General features: G+C 36.0%; 1 protein-coding gene across 2 annotated transcripts in view; it reads right to left on the bottom strand.

Moving 5' to 3' along the window:
• Positions 1-6,063: 6,063 nt before the first annotated feature.
• The window catches only part of ZYG11B (zyg-11 family member B, cell cycle regulator), a 129,837-nt gene continuing 115,222 nt past the window's right edge, over positions 6,064-20,678 (bottom strand). For both annotated transcript variants that reach the window (XM_037827216.1, XM_037827217.1), the window contains 4 exons: positions 15,188-15,385; positions 15,002-15,054; positions 14,092-14,189; positions 6,064-10,851 (listed from right to left, as the gene is read on the bottom strand). In XM_037827216.1, coding sequence (XP_037683144.1) covers positions 10,661-10,851; positions 14,092-14,189; positions 15,002-15,054; positions 15,188-15,385 — 540 coding nt within the window. In that variant the 3' untranslated portion in view covers positions 6,064-10,660. The remainder of the gene's footprint in view (positions 10,852-14,091; positions 14,190-15,001; positions 15,055-15,187; positions 15,386-20,678) is intronic.

Here is a 20,678-nt window from a genome sequence, read left to right on the forward strand (position 1 = left end):
TCCTAATTGATCTCTCTGTCACCAGACTCATCCCCTCCAAGTCTTTACCCACACTTCCAATGAGTGTTCCACCCAAAACACAAACCCTTCCTCCACAGTTTAAAACACTTCTGTGGCTCCCCATTGTCCTCAGAATGAAATCCAAACTTCTAGGGATGGTTGTAAGTGGTCCTTCATGATTCAGTTCCTGGTTAACTCTCTAGCTTGAATTATCATTTTCCTCTATTAAACCTTTCCTTTGATCATTACATACTGAAAGAATTTCAGTCCTAGAAATGTACTTTTGCACTTTGTTGTCTACCCTACGTTCCTCTATTAACTCCTATTAATCCTTCAGGTTCTCACATAGATGTCACTTCCTCTAGAAAACCTTCACTTACATGCCCGACACTCTTCCTGCTAACTTCCTTCTCTGAGTTCTTTTATCACTGCATATAAAACACTAATTGCCAGTATACTCTACTAGACAGGGAGCTTCTTGGCAGCAGCAGCCTTGTCTATTTGCTTTTACTATTATATCACCAGCACCAATTACTACAGTGCCTGGCAAATAACTGTAACCAATAAATATTTGAATAAATGCAAGCTAGGGATTATACCATGATTGACAGTAAATGAATGGAACCCAGTCCCTGCTCTCAAGGAGTACCATTCTAGTAAGTTAGAGTAATACAAACAACTGTTATGACAAGGCTGAATGAAAGGCTGACAAAATATTTTATTGAGCTTCCATGAACCCGGCACTGAACTTTTTGAGAGAAGGTATATGGACATAGAAATGAAAACAATTTATCTAACCCTCAAGAGGGAAGGATAGGGCAGATAGAGATAATTTGAGATGTTTAAGGAGATCAACCTTCTGAAATTAAATTCGAAAACCATAGACAAGATGTCAAGTCCAAGTCAGATTTCTTTAAGAGCCTTGTGTAACAATTTTAATGCTTTGTTGCTGTGCTGGTTTGTATATTTATGTCCCCCAGAAAAAGCCACATTCTTTAATGCATTCTTGTGGGGGCAGATGTATTAGTGTGGATTGGGTTGGAACCTATTGGTTCAGTGTCCATGGAGATGTGACCCACCCAACTGTAGGTGATAACTCTGATTGGATAATTTCCATGGAGGCGTGGCCCCGCCCATTCAGAATGGGCCTTGTTTAGTTTACTGGAGCACTACATAAGCTCAGACAGAAGGAGCTCATAGCTAGCTGGAGCTGAGACATTTTGAAGAAGGCCGTTGGAAGCTGATGCAGACATTTTGGAGAACACCATTTTGAAACACAACCTAGAAGCAAGCAGATGCCAGCCACGTGCCTTCCCAGCTAACAGAGGTTTTCCGGTTGCCAATGGCTTTTCTCCATTGAAGGTACCCTTTGTTGATGATACTTTATGGCCTTAAGACTGTAACTGTGTAACCTGATAAACCCCCTTTTATAAAAGCCAATCCATTTCTGGTGTTTTGCATTCTGGCAGCATTAGCAGACTAGAACAGTTGCCATGAAGTATAATGGAAAAATCATGGGCTTTGATGTCATAAAAGTATGGAATTCCACCTCCACCATTCATTCCTTTGGGTGGTTACTTAACCTATGAGCTTCAGTTTCTTCTTCTGGAAAATGAGATAATAAAGTGATGATACCATATTTGCAGAACTTTAAAGACTAAGAGATTGTCTAACACACCATATGTTACTTTTGTCCTCTCAAATAATAGGATGCTTTCTAAAGGAAAGGATCATGTTTTGCTTTGAGACTTCGTGGAAGCCTTTGCTCCTATCTAGGTATCATTCTTCTCATCTGTAAAATGGGGTAAAGTATATAAAGTGGAGTGAACTGCAGTGTCATTCTCTGAATCCTTCCCTTCCTTCACCTAATGTGTGCAACAGGTTTTCCAGGAATAATTATTGAAACTAATGAATTAAGAATAAATCATTAAAGATATCAAAGACTAGCTATAAGATTTGTGATTTAGCCATATTTATGTTAGCCTTGGTTTTATTTCTCCCATTGTAGTGATCAGCAGTAAAACCTTTATTATGGAAAGGGCTCATTGCTAATTTCACACAGTCAATCAGGAAATGGAGAATGGAGCAGGAACCACAGAACAGTTCAGAGTGGTAGCAGCCCTCAACAGGATAGGGTCAGGCTGGAGTAAGAGGTCCTTTGGAATTTTATTGGTAAAAGATCGCATGTGGGAGTACTGGAACCTGAAGGGGGGATGTGGGGGGAGATTGACACTTCCTGCCGGATCTAAATCACCTAAGACAATGGTTCCCTAAGGCTGGTGCATATCTTGCTGTCACTAGTTAAATTGTCACAGGTAGGCAGAAAATGAATAAAATAAGGACAAAGTGATTAATACAAGTACAACTAAATGTATCACATCTAAAAGACTATCCTTTTTTCTGGACACTATGTCTTCCTATTTTTTGGTGCTAATTTTTTAAAAATGAATTTATTAAGCCCCATGTTTTGGGGAGGAAATATTCTGCTCTATAAAAATATTATGTTTTTATGTAGGAGAAATAAGGTCACTATAATAATGTCACTAAGAACCAGGTGAGGTTGAAAATCATAAGTTGGAAAGCTGTCGATGGGCCCAATTCTTTGAGAGAGGAAAAAAGGGGTGCATGGAAAGCATTTGAGATTGGTCTTAATCTTCAAATGGGATAGTTCCTTTTTATAGCAGAGTTACTAAGATATAGGTTTCAGAGCCTGATGGACCTACCTGAGTCTGCTCTGTGGCCTCTGACACATAGTAGCTTGTGACCTTGGCAAAGATATTTAATACCTCACAGTGCTCTTATCCATAAATGGAATCGTGATCTCCTTTACAGAGTCCTTACAAGGCTTACCTGAATAAACAAACATGAAATGAGTTTAGCATAGTAGTGCATGTTCTGATAAACTCTCTGGCTCCATCTCAGGTCAACCATTACAATCTAATCACTAGTGGTTATTTGAAATCATAGATCCTTTACCAATAGTAATTGGCACATAGTGCTTAACTGACCCTTAATCCTAAACCATAGTTGATTTGTTCCCAACGTCTCTAAAGGGGAAGATCCTATTATATATAACTCTATTGCTAATAGCCATAAACAATAATGTGTTTTATTTCATGAGCCAGTTTTGGAGGGCTTTTGCCTGTACCTTTCTTCTACATTCAAATATATCATTACTGAGATTGCACAAAGCAGCAAGGATACTACAAAGAGTGGAGGCTCTAGTGTCAAAAAGATGTTTAGGCTTATTCTACAAATTCCCTGTTTACTATCTGTGTGATTTGGGAGCAAGTCATTAGACCTCAGTGGGCTTCAATGTCCTCAACTCTAAAATGGGGACTAATTATCTAACCTTACAAGATATTTGAGGGTTAGAGTGAACATAGTACTTGGCTCATTATTCATAATCTTTACAGTTTTGAAGGGCTTTGTTTAAGACTGAGAATTAGGTGGAAAAATATGTTTGGTAACTCCTTATTCTTCATTCCCAAATATGACAATCATATTCTAGGCATATAATTGTAAATATCTACTTTTATAATGTGTGTTGATGTAAAGTGACAAGACAGCTAAGGGTTTTTGGTTGTTAGCTCTTAGATTCACATCCCAGTCACTCTAGGAGAGACACTCTTCAGAGACGGATACTGGACAAAGGTGGCGAGTTCTCTGCTTGATGTGTTCAGATGACCAATTCCTGAGACACAGGGGTTTCAATGAGAGAGTTTATTGCTAGGTGTGAAGCAGGAGAGCAGATGGCCTATCAGCCTAAGCATCTGTCTCCCTGAACTGTAGCAATTCTGATAATTTTACAGTATCAAAAGATGGGCAGGTTTTAGGATAATGAGCACAATGGCTCCAGATGACGTCATTAGAAGTGATCTAATTATTGAGCATGCGCAGTTTGATTAGATGCTTAGTTACAGAACATATGTAAGAAAATGGGAGCCTTAATATGATGATGGGAGTGATTTTTGGTATTATAATGAAGTCTAAGTCACTTAGGTTAAAGTCCAAGCTACTGCGCATGTCAAGTGGGCCCCCTTTGGTTAGATTCAGCTTCAGTTATCAAGATAACTTTGGAATTAGGGTGGGTTAGTTCTGGGCTGACCCAAGGCCCTTTATTAATAAACATTAGGGGCTGTCTTTAGTGATCATAAGACTCAAAAGTTGAAAAACTGGATAAAATCAGTACAAGGAAAGGTCACAGTTTTTTACAATTAAAGGACACAAGACAAAGGCTATACTATTATCAGAGATATTATCAGAGATCGAGGCAGCTGGATTACAGTTCAGAGATTTCAGGTATTTCCCTCTGTCTACTCCCATATACCAGAAAGTAAAAAGGGATATTTATATAATGATTCAGTAATCATAATCATCACTTAAATCAGATGTCCGTGTAAGTCATTGCAAGACTATTTTAAACAGCTGTCCCACAGAATTCATGGGAGTAAACAATTTATCTGCAATATCTGGCCACTGGTGCCATCTCCCCAGGCTTGCTCCAAAGTTTAGCTTCTGGAAGCCAAGAAATCTGTGGGTACTTCCCCACCCTATGACTTACTCTTTCGTAGGCTGGAACCTGTGTAAAGACTGAATTTTAAGACTGCATTAAAATCTTAACTTATTAAAAACAAAACAATGATTGATGAGAGTGCTCACGCATTCTGCCATTTGTCCCCTCCTTTCAATTTAAGTAGTTATATGCAGTTAGACCAGTTCATTGGACTTTTATGATGCAGATTAACTATGGGGAATAAAAGATGGAAGGGGAATGGGATAATGGAAGAATTTAGTCAAAAGAAACTAGACAATCTACATGATAAAAACTGCAAGAACGGGTGGGGGGAGGGAGGGAATGAAGGAAAGAAAGCTTTTTATTTTTTCAAGCGGTACCTGAATACACCACCACTCAAAAACTTGTTGGATTAAATATTAGCCAAAGATATTTATCTTCCTCAGTATGTATGGCCCATCCATAGTAAAACAGCATTATTTTTTAATTAAATGATTTATTGGAAAGACAATATAAGGTTAAGAAAACTTAGTAATTAGAAAAGTATTAAAAAAACACATCTAACCTGATATTTGTGTGTTAGTTTCCATATGTATACTACTGGCTTCTTTTTGGGGGTGAAATCACAATCCAGTTCTATAGAAATCATATTTACAATAACCATTCTTGAACAATTCTACAGCATCTAAACACTAATGCTGCCCTATAATACCATCATCAAGGACAGTCAATTCCCACTTTCCTGCCTACTCCTTGGTGCATGTCCTTTCGTGTACCATTTGATTTTTAATCACATATTCCCTAAAATCTAATAATAATCGTGCAACAATATATTGGGGAAGTGGGCAGGGTGGGCCTATTGGATTAGGAATTTGGATATAAGGGTTTTAGTGCACAGTCTGTCACTGTCTTGATTAGTGACATGGGTAAGCTCATGTTACTTAAAACTTAGCTTTTTATTTATAAAATGAGGGTTCTGAAGCTAAAATCACTAAAGCTTCCTTCCTGGTCATGTGGTTCTTAAATTATACATTTTACTTTGATAATCTTCCTCACTAAATGGACTTAAACAATGTACTTTCCATCAGTTAAATATCTCAATATTTATGTGAATGAATGTCAATCCAGATATTATTTTCTCCAGGAAGTTTTCTTGGACTGTTTCATGAGTGTCCATTCTAGATTAGGTGTAACTGGCCTATAATACACTATGTTATAATATTTACTTCTCTATTTATTTATTTAATATTTATTTATTATTCTTCACTAAATTTTAAGCTCCCTGAAGGATTGCTATAAGTCCCAACACTTAAACAGTACCTAACATAGGTATTTATTGAAATGAATGGATGGAGTTCCAGTACTAGAAAGCTTTGCAGTAAAATTATAGCTTTGTTTTCAGAAAGCAATTTGTTAGAAGTTGTTCACTGAGGAATCTGAATTTTGCATTAGTATTAAATTTTAAAGCAAATGTCTAGAATCAAAGTAGACAAGACTCTCTTTACATAAAATTTATAACATTTATTTAAGCAAAAAAAAAAATCTCAAAACAAAAATCTATACACACAACATTAATATCCAAGTGATGTCCTGATTTAAAGTGTAGCATGATTCATGTACAAAACACGCCCATTTATCTGGCTACAGTGGGAACAGTGCCTTCACTCCAGATAACTGAGAGCCTTGAAATGCACACACATTATACTTTCCATGAATTTGTCTTATCCTTTGAAGGAGTTAGACTTCCATTAAAATTCAAGCAAAAGATAGCTGTAAAACAGGTCAGTGAGAATTTGACACTGAGAATTCTACAAAAGTCAGGGTGTTTTATTTTATTCTTGCAGATTACCTGAGTATAACTCTTGATATAACATCCTCTCATTTTTAAAGAAAAAAAAAATGCTGTCAAGAATTTCCTGCTTTTATGAAAGCTTCTCTCAGCTTTCTTAGCTAAGTAGCATCTTGCTTCTAAGCTGATTCAACTAAGCCTAAAAGAACCCAATCTGAACAGTTTTTCCAAAAGTAAGTCCAATTCAAGCACATAGTATTAATGAACAAGATTTGTTTTCCCATAAAATAATTTTGATAAATTTGGATTTTCTAAACATTCTTAATAGCTATTCTGTCTAGCTATAAAGTTAGGCTGTGCTGTCCAAAAGAGCTTTGTTTCATCTAGAGTTAGGAGAAATGTCATTGATCTTTGCAAAGTTTACCGAAAAAGGTGGGTGGACTGGAGAAACTAGCAGAGAAAGCTTCCTTAGACTACCAGTCAGTTAACACAGAGTAGATCAGGTTATGATTTCATAATCAAAGAGTGCATAATTACGAGTGTACCGTGTCATGCAAAGTCTGTGAAATAGTAAATAAGATAAAGCAATCACTCAAAGTACATTCAACAGATCTTCCTACCATACTGCTATTCTCATTACTGGACAAAGGATGGTTTTCCATTATTCCCAAAATAAACAGTTCATGAGTTAAGAATAAAAATTAAAAATGTGTCAACACACAGCAAACAGTAATGGCTAGTCATCCAAAAATCCATGCAATCATTTTCAATTGCTACAATGGATTTGAGAGGGAACCCAAAAGTACACAACCTCTCTGCAAGCAGTCTCAGAACATTGCTCTGAAACCCTAACAGTAAAAAGTCCCTAATAAGTAGCATACAATTGAAACTAGAAGAGCACACATTAGCTGACACTGATACTGTCTTTTTGTCTTCAGTTTTAATAATACTGTTTATCCCAAAGTAAAAGTTGCACAATGACCAAATAATGTAAACAAACCATTAGAGGGCAGAAAAAATGGTGCATTTTACCATATACAAAACAGTAAGTTTGTTTTCCCTGCTACTTATGACCTCTCTTCAATCGTGAGTACTGCTACACATTGTTGGGATGGGGTGGGTGGGGTGGGAGTAATGCATAAGACATTAAGCCAAAACTGTGTTTCATTAATCTATTAGTGATGTATTTCATACATACTATTCTGTAAGGGCTTACTAGTTCTAGTGAGAACTACTAGGAAGGGCTGGGGGAAAAAAAAGAAAGAGATCAAGATGACCTCAAAGCATCATTTCCCCAGGTAAAAATTTCCATTAAGAAGCAATATCCAACTGCTTTAACATTTAAAAGGATCCTTGCATACGCTCATAACCATACTTTAGCACATAAAATATGTTTTCATTATAACGTGCTCCTAGTAAGAAAAACTTCCTAAAGCTGGATATATAGGATTGATGCTTTTAAACATGAATCTTTGATTCTTTGGAAGCTCACAAATATAAGATATCCTGAAAGCAAACTCCCATAGCAGCCTATGGTGTGATTCACCTCCACGTTGGGTAATCCACTTAAGCTGACTAGTGCTACCAAGTGGCTTCCTGTCCGGAGGTGAGGAGCAGCAATATCTGAGGTCAATTCCTAGAACAGTGGGTTGGATATGCTTTTTAAAAATCCTCCACTAAAATCAGCAGTCACTGGGTCCTTGGTCAGAGGGTAAAATAGCCCCTTATTACTATTTGATTTGTTTCTTTTCAATTGTAAAAACAAACAAAAAGTAATAGTAAAAACTTTTGTAGACTACAAAGACCACAGCAAAGCTTACTTGATGGAAAGAATAAGATGCCTTAATTATTTTGCCCTGTATTCCAGGCTGTTCTTGTTTTACTCAATAATGCCAACATACATCATTATACTTTAAAAGTCTGATTTCATTTCCTATAGTAAACCTTGCTGTTGCTTATGTGTGAACTGATCTAGTGATGTTTTCTTTGATGTTTTAAAATATCTAAATATCTAAAATATTTTTTAAAAAAATTCAATGACTTTGCTCAATGAGTGGTTCAACCCTAGTCTAAATTGTGCTTGAAAAAGCACCTCTAAGCCACTGAAGAGGTAACCCTTGAAGGCACCAAGTACTGTTACATTCTAGTATACAACTGCAAAAGGGAGGCCGATATAACTTCTAACTGTAGAGACTGGCCAGCTATGCCTCATAATTTCAATATATACATCTAATATAATTTAGTCAGATCCAAGAACTTACAGACAATTCTGTGCCTTAATTACATACACAATTAAGAAACATCCCAACAGCAAAGGCACTAAAAATTTTAGGTATTTGGGACATGATCAATTATTTTGCTTTAAAAACTCAGAACTACCTGGCCATTTCTGATGCTCAAAATAGCAAATTTAAATTTAATTTTAAATATTTTTTGAGTCTTTACCTATCAACAACTTCTCATTCTGAGTAAAGAAGGGATTTAGTGTTTTCTGTACATTTTAGCCATTTCTGAAAAACTAAGCATTAACCTATAAGGAACATGCACTTTTTTCTTGAACAGGGTAACTTAGAAGTGAAAGTTCTCAAATAGGTTTCCCTTTAACTACACTAGATAGGAAAGCCAGAAATGGTCAACATAGCTAGCAACTTCCAAGCTATGATAGACTGTCCTTTTTCTGCCTTAGACATTAAAATTCAGGGAAAAAAGAAAAAAAAATTTAAAAGATGTTCCATTTCCCCTGAAATAGACTTTATCTGTGAAAATTTTTCTTCCCCCCTATAAAAATTCCTTTAAGCCAAATCAGTCAGAAATAACCCACAATTTAATATGGTTTTTAATGGTTCTAAACCCCCATTTTCTTTCTTTAGTATACTCAGTTTTCTATCCTACAAATGTGTTCCAAATAATTCAAGTGATATGAAGCATGTGTGTCAAAAATGTGATTAACATACTAATAAACCAGCTCTTCTCTAAATAAAGATGTTTCTGAATAATCATCATAATTTAAACATACCATTTAAATCTCTATTAAAAACATTTGGGCCATCTACGAAAAAATGTGGTCTTCTGGGATTGCAGATTAATCTATTCACAAAATGTAATTTTAAATGGAAGTTAAGTTTCTTGGTGACTTGCTGCCTCCCAAGTGCTGTTATTAATATCATAACTGATTCTTTACCATATTGTAACAGGTTTCTTAAAGAAAACTGTCTAAAAAGTAATCCAACAAAAATATTTCATTTTATGCACTGCAACTAGAATCATTATATTTAACAGTAGGCTTTCATTTTTGGCAGTGAGATGTAGACACCTTTCTCCAACATGAACAGATTCAGAAGATACACGTTTTGAAACTTCTTGTGGCAAAATTTACTGTTGTCATTTGTATTTTAACTGAGCAAATGACACCACGTCTCTAATTCACTGAAAAAAAATCACTTTGAAATAGAGAAAAAGAATGGTCAGTTTTAACTGGAGACAAATTTATAAAAATTTACATTTTCACCTTATGACATATAGGGATTTGGACAGTTAATCTTTATAACACAGAATGCTGTAATATTTTACACTGTGGTGCTTGAGGAAACATGTCTGGAGGGTAACCAGCAGTCTGTGCAGGAAGCAGTAGTCCATGCTTCCAGGAATAAATATGGAGAACAAGCCACTGCTCACTGCCTCAGAAGAGATGGGTTCCAGAAGGATGGCCTGTCTCATTAAAAAAATTACTCCATAAGAGTAGACTTCTTCCTAGTCCCTAAATTCTGTTCTCCCTTAGTAGTTTTTCTCTTTTCCTTTTTGAATATATTTTTTCTGCTAGCTATCCATGATCCTGCAGCTAAGTAACTTCCACAAGGAGAGGATTAAGATTTCCATTCTTTCACACTAAGAAGGACATCTTATAAAAGATACATGGACATAGAATAAAGGCATTTTATACAGAAGCAGTATAAAATTCACAACTGAAGCACTACCAGAAATAAGGTTAACAGCTTATCTGAAGCTGCAAATTGATGGGAAGGGACTTTGAGATCAGAAAAATCTGGCCTAAGGGTTCGTGCAAATTTTTATCATAAAACTGTGGAATTTCAAGCACAGGTAAGTTCAAACACTGAAAGATGTGGAAAATGTCCTAAAAGGCAATGATGAAGATACTCTTCTTGCCTCGTTAAGTTAAAAATCACAAGACAAATTAGAGACTGTTCACATGGGCAGTACTGTACATCATCAGTCCCAAACTGATACTATGAATCTTGTCATAGAAACCCCTAATACATCACAGAGGGTAAGATATTCCAAATGGACCAATCACAAAAAAGATTCCTGTGATTTAATTACCCAATTACATATGGCTATCAATTTAGTCTGGCCTGGGGCTGCTTTTTACAGGGAGGTGGCCTCCCATGACGCACAATGTGCTTTTCTAAGCTGTCCAGGATGGCCATAGCAATCTGTTGGACGTGGGGATCAGTCTGTTCATGTTCTTTGATGTTGTATAAGTGTTGCAATCCTCCTTCTTCAATCAGCATACTGCAATACCTTGTGGCTGAAAGAAAACAGGTAAAAGAGGTTTTCTTAAAACATTTAAAAAATTATTCTACAAAAAAATGAGTTCTTAGGAGCTTTTATCACTTAAATTTTAGCAGTTTTGTTATTGATCACTAACATGGACAACAGCTGATAAATACACATGTGATGTTAAGTATATAGTGCAAGGCACAAAATAGACATTCAACAAATCTGTTAAACTGTGAAAGAATCCAAAATGAATTAAATGTCCCCACACATAAATAACACACAAATGGCTAGACAACACACACACAAGCACACACACATATTTTCTTCTAACCTCAAGACATACAATCTGGAAAAGTAAATTAAAAGAACCAGAATCAAAAGTATGTTACCTATGACCCCAAATCACAGGTAAGATAAGGATGATTATACTTTTACGTATTTCCAATGCATTTTTTTAACTTAGTGGCACTCATACTGCACATGCAATTTTTAATTTTTAAATATTTTGTTTGTTTTGAAAAATATTTCTCTTTTGTACATAAAATTAAAATTTTTTTAGTTTTAGTCATTTTTATAGAAGTATAATTTATTTGCATTAAAATGTACCCATTTTAATCTACAGTTTAATTAGTCTGACAAATGTACATGTGTAATCACAGCTGCAATCAAGATAGAGAATATTTTCATCAACTAAAAAGTTTCCTTATGCACCTTCACAGTCAATCCCCACTGCACCTCTCACCCCAGGCAACCACTGTTCTAATGTCAATGATATGGACTACTTTTGCCTATTCTAGAACTTCATGTGAATGGAATAATACAGTAAGTCTTCCTTTGTGCTGACCTACTTTTGTACAGCATAATATTTTTGAGATGCATCCATGTCACATAAATCAAAACTATCCCACTGGACTGAAGATTCCATATATTTTTAAACCATCATTTTGTTGAAGGACATTTGTTGTTTTGTCCCATCCTCCCTCCCAGTTTTTGACTACAAAGACTGAAACTGATATGAACATTTTTGTATAAGTTTTTTTGTGGACTTATTTCCATTGCTCTTGGGGTAATACCTAGATCGTCAGATATATGCTAAATGTATGGTTAGTTTTGTAAGAAACCACTAAACAGTTTTCTAAAATGGTTGTAAAATTTTATAATCTCATCAGTAACAAATGAGGGAGCTTCTCCACATTCTCACCAAGACTTGTCAATGTCCACATTTTTAAGGATCTTGGGACCCTTATGGAGAATCTTAACCATAAATGTCTGGGTTTATTTCTGGACTTTCAAGTCTATTCTATTGATCTATCTTCTATCCTTATGCCAGTATCACACTGTTTTCATTTCTGTAGCATTGTATTAAATTTTGGAATTGGGAAGTGTAAGTGTGAGTCCTCCAACTTTGTTCTTTTCCAAGATTTTTTATTCTAGGTCCCCTGCTTTTCCAAGCTAATTTTATAAGCATCTTGTCAATTTCTGCAAAGAAGGAAGCCAGGATTTTTATATAAACTGCCTTAAATCTGTCTGCAGATCAATTTGGGGGTTGATGCCATCCTTACAATACTGCCTTCTGATTCATGAACATGGGATATCTTTCTATTTATTCCAGTCTTATTCATGTTCTTTCAACTGTTTTTTTTTTTTTAATAATTTATTTTTTTTTTTTTTGTGGTAAAATACATATAACATAAAAGTCATTTTAACCACTTTAAGTGGACAATTCCTTACACTGAAAATACTGTGTAACTTTCACTACTATTTTCAACTATGTTTTCTAGTTTTCTAATTATTTATTGAAGGAGGGCTAGTCTGGTATAAGTTCCATATCTAATGTAAACAAATTATCCAGGGAAGCAAGAAAAGTAGGAACCTGAACTATTTGAGTTGGATTCCCAATTTTGGTGCATTTTAGAATAAACCCTAAGGGGCTGTCATTCCGAATGAACACTGACACCTATAATAGTCACAAAAATAGACATTTATATGAAAATGCACCATTATTTACTTACTACATTTTATTTTCTCCTACTGAGCTGTGAAAGGTCCATTCCTTGAGTTATGAGGAAAGAAGTCTACACATTAGATGCTGAGTGTAAGAAGTAGGAATAAGATGGGACAAGCTGTTAAGAAACTAAGGAGTCCTCAGAACCTGTGGGTCCAGTAAAAGGAGAAAACTTTTAGAGTAGAGGCAGTTTAAGACAGCTAGCGAGGCAGTCTTATGTTTAGGAATGAACAATTTTGCTTCTGGGAAATTTAGTAGTAGGGGCAAGAGAAGACTCCAATTAGGAGTTTAGGCAAGTACAAAGTAGTTTTCTCTGTCACTCCCACTCCCTAAACCCTCCGTCTCTGTCCATCTGACACAGAAGAGCTTTTAGTGAACTGCCTTTTGGTTGTATACACTGGGTTTTCATCAAAGAATGCAACAAGAAATAATCTTACAAAATATTACTGCCTTTGCTATAAGGATATTGCTAAGCAACAATTCTCATATTTTCAGTATAAGGCCTTTATAACATGTCCCCTATTAATCTCCTATATGAGAATTTTAATTTGTAAGTTAACTGCTCAGAAAAGTTTTAATTCCCAAGGAAATGAAAAATTTCCCGTTATACAGAGTGAGAACCATGTAGCTAATAATTTTCATGCTAGCTACTAAAAGTATATGAATCTCTAGGTAGGGCTTGTATGTCTACACTTTACAATTTTCCCTCCATTCTTTAATTGTTGTTCTAATTGTTTTTCCTTGATCCAAACTTTAAATTTTTAAAATTTATACTGTACAATTTTAAACTATGTATTTCATAATTTGTGGAATGAGTTCATATTCATAAATAACTGACGGAGTTGTATCACAACCTTGAAAAAATGAATTGCCTGGAATCTGATCTAAATGCTTTGCTTTTCCTGAGACTTATGGGTGCTGCGAGTAATGTCTTGAACTAAGAATAGAAGTTTGGGTGGAGGAGAGTACGTACCACAAACACTAGATCTCCCTTGAACCTTTTATTCAACTAAATGGATTAATTGTAGGCTAGCGTAAGTCTTGTTGACTATTGCCATTCAGTACCTAGTATTGCTAAGCTCACTCTGAAAGAATAAATTTAATTTATAACCCAAGATTCTCTTACATCGCATTTTTAAAAGTTTGTATCCTTAAAAATCATTTAAATACACAATCTAGATGGGCTTTCCAAAGGTTAAAGAATAACTGAAAGGAGGATTTTACTTGAAAAAGAAAGCCATAGTTCTCTTTTTTGGTACATACGATTCTTGCTGCAGACATGTTGCATGGCCCAAACTGCCCAGAGCTGGACTCCTGGTGTTGTAAAACAGCCAAGTAATGGGAAAAATGGATTAAAGGACCTAAAGGTTCAAAAGAAAAGTAATCAAAGTTACCTCTTACACTTAATGTCATAATTTAAAGCAATGATTCCTAAACTTTCATTCTTGAAATTTTACCCTACTATTTATAGACTAATATAAATGAGTTATAGAACAGTTTTTCTTTGTCTCAGTCATTTCAGAAAAATGACATTCAAACCTAAATCTTGGTGTAGAAGATGAAAGGTGATAAAAACAAAGTACTAACAAAGAAAAATATAATCTTCAAAAGCATTTTTTTGGTCTTGAAGATACACATTTGAAGAACAGACCTTGGTTTGGAAATTAAGAAAAGGAAAAGTTTGTTAATAACTCTCTTTCTACTTCTATTGGGATTCTGCACAAAAATGGGTGAAACCTAAGTTAGGGAAGTCAAAACTAATCTTCAAGAAGGTCTAGAATTAGTCTTTCTACTTCTACTGGGCTTCTGCACAAAAATGGGTGAAACCTAAGTTAGGGAAGTCAAAACTAATCTCACAACTCACCTCCTCTAGAAGCTTTTTTTTTTTTTTTTTTTACAATTTCCCAACGTGGGTTTAAGTGCTATCATCTGAAATATCATAGCACTCTATGCACATAGCTACCATAATAGTGAACTATATATCTGATTCACATTTGATCTCCCTCACTAGACTGTAAGATTGTTGTGTGCAGGTAACATGGTTTAATACTTTGCCTCTTTTAAAGCCAGTTCTAAAACAGATGCCTTAGGAAAAAATGATGCATCTAGTAGGAATGATCTCTACCCAAGCAAAATGTCTACATTACTGGGCTGATATTATCATGCTAATTACCTGTATGCTACCATCTCACACTCTGGAGTTGGCCATTTCAAAATAGCTGAATGCTGCAAGACATAAGACCCACAAAAGATTACAATATTATTTAGTCCTGCATTCTTATATTATAAGGCTTTCATAGTTTGACCACTATGAATGGTTTCTGTTTCTTTGTTTCCAGAAAACACTAAATGACTCTACCAGATCATCCAGAAGAGAATTCCTCTGGCTGTGGCTCAATGTCCAGGCTTGTTCACCTCTGGATATTAAATGGGCAATAATTCCAGCTGCAAAGTAACTGACTTCCACCTCACCACTGTGTAGGAGGCTACTGATGTGATCTATAAAATCCTTCCACATTAATTCTGAATGCAGTTCTTGTACTTCGGCTATATTGTTCTGGAAAAATAAGAGATACAAAAATTAAAATAATGTATACAGTAAAAGGCTAAATGACTGCACTCTAAGAGAGAACAGATATAACAATTATTTACACATGTATCTACATATGAACAAAATGTGAAGATTGGTGGTATGTTAGGACAGTGAGATTATGGGTGATTTTTTTTTCTCTCCTCCACAAACAATAAAACAATAGACAAACACTAGTAGAGTCCTTATCAGGCAAAATGACAAAGTAGATAACCTAAAAACCTTTCTGACTTCTGCTATAAAACACCTTGAAATTGTTTGTAAAAAATAGCTAACATCTTTTAAATATATAACTTTACTTGCTAGGGTCAAAAAAGCAAAGAAAGAACCAAACTAGAGCAGTAACAAACAATCAAGAGCAGGAAAACTGGGTTTTATAGCCATGCAAGGGCAGAAGATGAGAACTAAGACTTCCCATATAATACCAGGACTTTCAAAGGGTAGACTAACATAAGTATATGAAAGAAAAGGCTTCTCTATTGTAATCTGGATTCTGGTCTAAAAGGAGAAGACTCTTTATCATTTATAACCACAGGCCTACTCTCATGCAAGATTGTAGTTCAAATTTACACCATTTGTGTGGTATGGAGAAAGTCTAAACAGAAAAAACAAGGAGGCAAACCAGGGAGATGTGGTATCTAGAAAGTAGAGAGGAGTGAGTATATCAAAAAAGATGAAGCGATTAGCAGTTCTGAATGATGTGGAGAGGCTAAGTAAGATGAAGGGGAAAAAAACAACCCACATATGTTTGAGCAACATAGTGATCTTATGTCTTAAAGACTACAAAGCCTTAGCCCTCCATGGAATGCCAAAGGTTTCCAGTATACTGCTTTTTTTATCTGGTCTTGAAGTGTGACAGGTTCCCCAGGCAGTACACAAGGAAGACTTCCATTCATATGGGAAACAAATGGGGAGCTTCCAACTGTGGTTGATCTTCTCCCAAGTATCTAGGATCCAACTTATCTCTCATTGCTCTGAAGATTAATATTCATTCTTCAAAATTCATTTGATCTAATTAGAAATCTTAAGGCTCTTCTTACCACACTGATTCCACTTCTTAGGAACCAATAACCCTGGCCTTGTCATTGATACTTTACTCTCTAGCTTAAGCCACTCTGTATTAACTGAAAATGAAAGCCATCATGCCCATAAGTATTCTCTATTATGATTCACAAGTTTCTTTTCCAATAATGGAAAAGGGTGAGTGAAGAGACAAGTTAAACTATACTCACTATGAATGTGCATAATCTTATATTTTTCCATCAGAATCAATAATTAATCAATGTCTCTTATGACCCTTCCTAATTTCATATTATAAACAAGAAAAGGCACTTCACATCCATTTTTATACTTTTCCCTATTTATATTTCTTACATACAGCATACATAATTTTTTATAATGACAAAAAAATATATAAGCCTTTTAAAACTAAACTAAAAAAATAAGGGTGATCTTCCACCTCTTCCAAGCTTGGGGAAGCTTGGTAGAAATACAAGCCCTTGTGGGAGGGACACACCTTGAACTGAAAGTTCCAGAAAAAATGAGTTTCATATAAATGAACTAAAAGGTAATAAATACATGATAAAATTAAACTGATAGAAGAAGTAAGTAAACACACACACACACACACACACACGAAAAGACCTGGCCACCACTATTAAAAAAGAAAGAAAAGAAAAAATAAACATCAAAATAATCATGGCTATTCTTTCCCAACTGCAAACAAGTTACTAGAAAACCAGATAAAATACATGATAGAACTGTATTCAAACACTGGACAACAGGCAATGCAGGAATATGATCCCTGAGAAAAGAAATATAAACAAAGAGTTTCCAGATTGCAATGCAGATGAGGGAAGCCTAGTGGCAGTTTTTTTTTTTGTTTTGTTTTTTTGTTTTTTTTTTTATTAAATTCAGTTTTATTGAAATACATTCACACACCATACAATCATCCATGATACACAATCCACTGTCCACAGTATGATAACATAGTTATGCGTTCATCACCACAATCTATCTCTGAACATTTTCCTTACATCAGAAAGAACCAGAACAAGAATAAAAAATAAAAGTGAAAAAAGAACACCCAAATCATCCCCCCATGCCACCCCATTTGTCTTTTAGTTTTTATCCCCTTTCCTCCACTCATCCATACACTAGATAAAGGGGGGTGTGATCCACAAGGTCTTCACAATCACACTGTCACCCCTTGTAATCTACATTATTATATAATTGTCTTCAGGAGTCCAGACTGCTGGGTTGGAGTTTGGTAGTTTCAGGTATTTACTTCTAGCTATTCCAATACATAAAAGCCTAAGAGGTGTTATCTATATAGTGCATAAGAATGTCCACCAGAGTGACCTCTCGACTCCATTTGGAATCTCTCAGCCACTGAAACTATTTCATCTCATTTTGCATCCCCCTTTTGGTCAAGAAGATACTCTCAGTCCCACAATGCGGGGTCCACATTCATCCTTGGGAGTCATACTCTGCGTTGTCAGGGAGATTTACACCCCTGGGAGTAGGGTACCACATAGGGGTGAGAGCAGCGAGTTCCCTGGTGGCAGTTTTGCTGAATTGAGGAGACAGAGATCAGAGTTCAGGATGCCAAGGCAACAAAAATCTATAGAAAAGAACACTGGAAAGAAAAAGCTCCACAGAGGGAGGCTGGCCTGGCTGGGGAAGCTCCAGAGACCTGTAGGGGGGCCCCTCAACTCTTTGGCTGAGTACTGATAAAAGATGAAACTCCCCAAGGCTAGGGAAAGAATCATCAGAAACCAGTATGAGAACAAATCTCAGAGCTCACACTGGGCTACAAAGAGTTTGCATTACCACCAGAGTGGAGAGATCGCTTAACAAACAAGGCCCTCAAAAAAGGCACATCTTAGTAGTGGGACTAAATTATATATTAGCCCCAGGGTAAAGACTGTTCTGAAGTCACCTAAAAGCAAATAAACATGCCTAAAAAGGAATAAATTGATCTGTAACTTAACTGCATGCCAGACAAAGTCCAAGACTCTTTAAAGAAAAACCTAAAATCCAACAATCAACAATGTATGTTACATCATGACTGACATCCACTAAAAACTACTGGGCACATAAAGTGGCAGGAAAATACAACCCATTACCAGGGAAAAAATCAATCAACAGAAACAGACTAAGAAATGACAAACATAGTAGTTTAGGCACACAAGATATTAAAACAGCAATTATAAATGTTATAAATATGATACACAATGAAAAGAAAATATAAATATGAGAAGAGTGTGAAAATTTAAAGAGACCCAATAGAACCTAGAAATAACAAATACAACATATGGGCATTTGACGCTGAAGGACTACAGAATGTTCAGCAGGATTGATTGTATAGATCCAGAAATGGATAGCATAATACTGTGTGATGATGGCACAATATTGCAAGTACACTGAACGAAGATGACCATGAGTAAAGCTGAAAGAGGTGAGCTAGGGGCATGAATGACACTTGAGGTAAAGATAGAAGATAAAGACTGGACTGTTTAACTTAGCAAAAACTGGAGTGGTCAATGATTGTGACTAAATGTACAAACATAAAACTGTTCTTGCATGTGGGAGAACGAATGTCAACCATGCAAAGTGTTGGAAAGGGGATGGTATTTGGGAAAAAAACAGAATCAAAGCAAACAGGAGTCTATGGTCAACAGTAACATTGTAATATGCTTCCATTAAATGTAACAAAGGCAATCTACCAAAGCTAAATGTGTATGAGAGGGGGATATAAGGGAGGGATATGGAATTATTGGTGGAGGTAGTGTTGTCTGTATTGTACTATATATTGTACTATATGGTATTTTATATTTCTTTATTATCTTTTTATTATTCATTAAAAAAAACTTTTTTTTCACAGTAATCAATATGTTCCATTGCTGACTGTGGTGATAAATTCACAACTGTATGATGATTCCGTGAACAACTGATTGGACATTGTGGATAATTATATGTTATGTGAATACAGAGCTATAAAATTGTATGGAAAAATATAAACAGGGATAAAAGTGCTGGAAAAAACATGGAGAGAGGACTGTATGTATTTACTGTTGGTTAGGAGACAGAATGGTGTAGCCTTTCTGGAGGACGGCAGTGTGGTTCCACAAGAAGCTAAGTATGTGGGTGCCATAAGGTCCTGCAACCTCATTAGGGGGCATACACTTGGAGGATCTGAGAGCAGGGACATCAATGGACATTTGCACTCTGGTGTTTATGGAGACAGTATGCATGATTTGCAATGGGTGGAGGTGGCCTAAGGGTACATCGACTGAGGAACAGAATGGTGAACTGTGCTGTGTGCATACAATGGAATACTGAGCAACTGCAAGGAGTGAAGCTGTGAGACACTCAAAGAGGTGAATGGATCCTGTAGACAGCATTCTGAGTGAACTATGCCAGAAACAGAGGCAAACACTATAATGACTCACCAATAGGGACCAACTACAATGTGTAAACTCAGAACTGAATCTTGGAGCACAGGGGAACGCTTATTGTAATGGTCCCTAGGTTGTAAACTCTTACAGCAGTCACATCTATTCCTGAATTGTAATGGCTAGCTCCAGATTCTGAGATGCTGATCCCTTTGGGTATAACCTGATCGAATCCTGGAAATTTGGGTATCTGTATGACACCTGAAACTCAGAACTAGAACATGGCAAATATGAATGTCAGTATTAGCACATACAGCATCTGTTAAAAAAGCTGAAAAAGAGTCCAGGCTTCAATTAAAGATATGAATGAAACAGATGTGTTTAGGACTAGGACAAATTGGGCCAAAGGGTAAAGGACAATATTGACTGTGTTTTAAAACTTCAAATTCCATGTAAGACCAAGGAAAGAGATGTTTATTTGGTGCAGGATCTATATTTCCTAAACAATTTAACTCGTACAGTTTGTTCAAATACCATAATTACATGGAACTTTTAATAGGAAGTGAGACCTGGTAGATTTGCATAGGTTAGTGTGAAATAGCAACACATCCCAAAGTAATCTGGGCAGAGAAGCTGGGAGAAAATGCACAGGCATTGGGCTTCCTCACCTGGATTGCTGCTGATGTTCTCACAAACATTGAGGACTGGCAGTTTGGTGTGCCGAACCCTCTATCTCGGGACTTGCCCTTGTGAAGCTTGTTACTGCAAAGGAGAGGCTAAACCTGCTTATAACTGTGCCTAAGAGTCTTCCCCTGAGTACTTCTTTGTTGCTCAGATGTGGCCCTCTCTCTCTAGCTAAGTCA

This window comes from Choloepus didactylus, chromosome 2, assembly GCF_015220235.1.
Source record: "Choloepus didactylus isolate mChoDid1 chromosome 2, mChoDid1.pri, whole genome shotgun sequence".
NCBI classification, from domain to species: domain Eukaryota; kingdom Metazoa; phylum Chordata; class Mammalia; order Pilosa; family Megalonychidae; genus Choloepus; species Choloepus didactylus.